Below are 4,272 nucleotides of genomic sequence, written 5' to 3'. Positions count from 1 at the left end.
ATACTTTTAGTATAACAAATCGAATTCATTCCTATCGACTTTCCGATGCGTAACGCCGCATTACACGGTACCTTTTGAACATGTAATGCATTTAACCCGTTCAGCCATAACGCGGTTACATAAATACTTGTTGATATTTTACATACTCATTCAAAGGACATTTTGGACATTTCATATCTCCTTCTAGAGCCTCCTAAACCATCATCATCATCATCTAACTTCCAAACACAAACACATCTTCCAAACCAAACCCTAACAATGGCGACTCGGATTCTCCTCCGCACTCTTCTCTCCTCCGTACACCAAACCCTAACCCCCCGTTCCTTCACCACCTCCTCCCACTTCCTACGCCTCCGTCCTCTCGCCGTCGCCGCCGCCAATCTCCGCCAGTATTCTCTTCCAGCGGCGGTAAGCGCCCGTGCGTTTTCCACACGGCCGACGACTTCTTCTTTGAACGATTCGAACCCTAACTGGTCCAATAGGCCTCCGAAGGAGACGATTCTTTTAGACGGGTGTGATTTTGAGCATTGGCTTGTGGTGGTTGAGAAACCGGAAGGCGAGCCGACTAGAGATGAGATTATTGAGTCGTATATTAATACTTTAGCTAAAGTTGTTGGCAGGTCAGATTCATTTTTTGGTTTTGTTTTAGATTATGATATCGGTTGGATATCGGTAACTTTAATATTATGCGGAACTTATAGATATAGCGGCTTAAACAAATTAACCTTTTGCAGCTTACGAAAGAAGTTGTAACAAGTAGGAAATGATTAAGACTTAAAACACTTATATCAGGAATATCGGTCACTACTGTTGATAATATCAGGATTGATATTTTGCACCAATATTTAACCAAAGGACCGATAACTGATATATCGGTATTACGGTATATTGGTGATATGAACTGTATAGTGCTTGATTATGATATTGTTTGATCTCTTTTCATAAATTGATTGTTTTTAGTCGTATACGCATTAACTCGGCCATAGGCCTGTAATGGAACACGAACAAGGGTATGGTTGTCCTTGACCATTTAATTTTAAATAAACATGAACATATAATGAGGCAATTTTTTGTGTTCATGCCCTGTTTCATTTCATGCTCATTAATGTTCGTTTGTTTAAAACCTACAAGACCACAAACTTAAACGAACGTAAATAAACGTGTGTATCATAGTTGTCAATAGCAACAACTTATTTATACGCTACATAGCGATAGCGATGAAATAGCGGGCACTATTTGATGTTTAGCAATAAGTTATTAGAATTTTTTTTATAAAGAAATAGGGGCTTCATTCAAAAAATTAAGTTTTACGGTGGAACTGGTTGAGATTGGTGCTGTTTAATCGATAATAATGCCTAAAAGTTCGGTTTTTTATTTTTAAAAAACCTAATTTTCGCTATATCACGCTATTGAGGCTCTATACATCAGATAGAGGGAAAGTACCGCTTCGCTTTGAAGTGTGTTATAGCGAACGCTATTCTTGCTATTAACAACCATGGTGTGTGTGTGTGTGTATACATATAATTTAATTGGTGGCAGGTCAGATTCATTTTTAGGTTTTGATCTCATTTCTTATGGAATTGGTTTAAGCAGCCAAGTACGAGAGTTTACTTGGTAGTAGAGGTGTTCACGGTTCGGTTTGAAACCGCCCAAACCAGTCATCGGTATCGGTTTGGTTTAAAACGCTTGGTTTTTGGTTTTGAAAATTTCAATCAGCAGTGAATGGTTTGCTTTATGGTTTTAATAATATCGAACTGTATAGAACCAAACTGGATTGTAAGATTGATTATTTGAGCAAATGATTTGGTAGCCTCTTAATGGTTAAGAGGTAGCTTTAAGTGTTAATGGTTAAGAGGCAACAGAGATAGCCTCTCAACCATTCAGGCTTAAGGTTGCCTCTTAATTAAGAGGCTATGAGTATGAACCATTAAGAGGTAGCCTCTTAATGACCATTAAGAGACTACCAAACCAGCCCCTTTTTATTAAGTCATTATTTGGGCTATGTGGTTTAATTGACGGTTCAGTTTAAATACTTGATGGTTAGTAAGGGTTTGGTTTAGACCAAATCAAAGGCCAAATTGTGAAACCAAAAGGTTAGTAATGATTCGGTTTAATTATTTGACGGTTTATGTGGTTTAATTGACGGTTCAGTTTAAAGATTTGATGGTTAGTAAAGGTTTGGTTTAGACCAAATCAAAGGCCAAACTGTGAAACCAAACCGTTAGTAATGGTTCGGTATTTGACGGTTTGGTTGGTTTTCGATGATCAAAAACAGTTACTAACGGTTTGGGCTCCCAGTTTTACTAAAAAACAGTCAAAACTGGACCGTGAACACCCCTACTCGGTAAGGTGCCAAAGCTAGTCAGTCCAGCATGGTCCTCAAGTCGGATTTTTGCTTCTTTTCACCGATTTGTGTTGTTTTTCATGGAGATATATTGGAAGACAAGAATTAATTGATTACTAAGTCTACAATATCGAAAAATGAATAATATTGATTATGAATATGTAGTTATGATGAAGCAAGGATGAAAATCTACTCGGTTTCAACTAGATGTTATTATGCTTTTGGAGCTCTAGTATCTGAAGAACTGTCTTACAAGCTTAAAGGTAATTGAATCTGTGAAAATTTTAAGTTATGTTGTTTCTTGATTGTATATTTGAAGAATAAATTTTGAACTTCTTATTATCTGTAACAGAATTACCTGGCGTTCGTTGGGTGCTACCTGATTCTTACCTGGATGTTAAGAACAAGGATTATGGAGGTATTAAATTCTTTCCTTATCTCTAGTTATGATTTATTAAACAGTTTATGTTTCATTTCTAGAAAACTGAATAGTATGGTTGAATAATTTTTATAATTACTGGTGTTTGAATTTGCATAACTGCATTAGGGGAACCGTTTATTGATGGGAAGGCGGTTCCTTATGATCCAAAGTACCATGAAGAGTGGATTCGAAACAATGCTCGAGCCAACGAGAGAAACAGGAGGAACGATAGGCCTCGTAACTTTGACCGGTCAAGAAATTTTGAGAGAAGAAGAGAGAACATGCAAAGCAACCGTGGACCGCCTGGTCCACCGCCCAACAACATGAGCGGCCCACCACAGCCCAATAACATGAGCGGCCCACCACCGTCCAATAACATGAGTGGCTCACCACAGCCCAACAACTGGAATGGCCCACCACAGCCCAATAACTGGAATGGCCCACCACCGCCAAACATGAGTGGCCCACCACCACCGAATAACTGGAATGGGCCACCACAGCCCAATAACTGGAACGGGCCACCACCGCCTAACAACATGAGAGGTCCACCACCGCCCAGTAACTACCAGCAGCAGGGGCGGTATGGGCCAGGACCAATTGCTGGACAGGCCCAAGATGTAGGTGGAAGAGATATGCCGCTCCCTCTAGCACACAATGAATGAGGTATTATATGGTTTTTGATGGTTCTAAGATGGTTATGAAAACTGTGGTTTGTATGTTCTGATTTGCAAATGATGTTTTTTAGGTTTTATGAACTGATATGAAGGCTTATTGTATAGCTTATTAGCAGTGCATTTGCTTATTGTGTTGATGCAATCTTGACTACATGTTCAGATCAACAAATTAAAGTAATTTGATGCGGTTTATCCCATGCATATATCGATTTAAATAAAGAAAGGTTATGCTATTAATTACTATTTTAGTTTTAATAAAATAATAATAAAAAAATCAGTTAACCGGTTTTGAAATCAATAATATAAACAGGTTACTAATTGGCGGTTAGAATCGGTTTCTGTGTGCACCTCTACCCTTGACACAAGTCTTTGAATCTTTGTTTATGTTTCACACTTTCACTTGCTTGTTACACACGAGTCTTTGAATCTTTTATGTTTCACACTTTCACTTGCTTATTAGCAAATGAATGCAAACAAGATTTTAGATCCTTTAAATAAATGAATAAACATAAAATAAAATGTTAATAAGATTCAAACATGAACAAACCGTATACAAATCAAATACCTAATCTATAATAAAATACCGTTAGCGTGTTCAAATCAAATGCCTAATCTATAATATAATACCTTTTAGCCGACTGTTTTATGTAGTTGAACACAAACATAGACAAAACAAGTATTTTAGTCTAATAAATTACTTTTTAACCGGCTATTTGATTCTAACTCTTACCTATATACGTTATCTAATAAAGTATCCCTACATAAATTTGTAAGAATAATTTTTTTCCCTAAGTTATATATAAAAAAAAATATTATAAAATATGCACTAAGAA

At 37.1% G+C, this 4,272-nt stretch overlaps 1 protein-coding gene across 1 annotated transcript; it reads left to right on the top strand.

Moving 5' to 3' along the window:
- The first annotated feature begins 258 nt into the window (after positions 1-258).
- Positions 259-3,442, top strand: LOC143565163 (multiple organellar RNA editing factor 8, chloroplastic/mitochondrial-like). The gene is made up of 4 exons (XM_077052222.1): positions 259-620; positions 2,510-2,607; positions 2,697-2,762; positions 2,892-3,442. The coding sequence occupies exons 1-4, from the start codon at positions 259-261 to the stop codon at positions 3,425-3,427; spliced, it is 1,062 nt and encodes a 353-aa protein (XP_076908337.1). The 3' UTR covers positions 3,428-3,442.
- Positions 3,443-4,272: the final 830 nt, after the last annotated feature.

The sequence above is a fragment of the Bidens hawaiensis genome, unplaced genomic scaffold (assembly GCF_021521415.1).
Source record: "Bidens hawaiensis isolate Kalapana, Puna unplaced genomic scaffold, B.hawaiensis_p1.1 tig00022295_1, whole genome shotgun sequence".
NCBI lineage: Eukaryota > Viridiplantae > Streptophyta > Magnoliopsida > Asterales > Asteraceae > Bidens > Bidens hawaiensis.
The sequence above is the reverse complement of the archived record's forward strand: the minus strand, read 5'-3'. Positions and strand labels throughout refer to the sequence as shown.

What these genes read in the sequence shown, in the direction of transcription:
- LOC143565163 (XM_077052222.1), top strand. Translation starts at nt 259, where the DNA reads ATGGCGACTCGGATTCTCCTCCGCACTCTTCTCTCCTCCGTACACCAA. An exon ending in ACTGTCTTACAAGCTTAAAG is followed by an intron (nt 2,608 to 2,696) that starts GTAATTGAATCT and finishes TATCTGTAACAG; the next exon opens with AATTACCTGGCGTTCGTTGG. An exon ending in TAAGAACAAGGATTATGGAG is followed by an intron (nt 2,763 to 2,891) that starts GTATTAAATTCT and finishes TAACTGCATTAG; the next exon opens with GGGAACCGTTTATTGATGGG.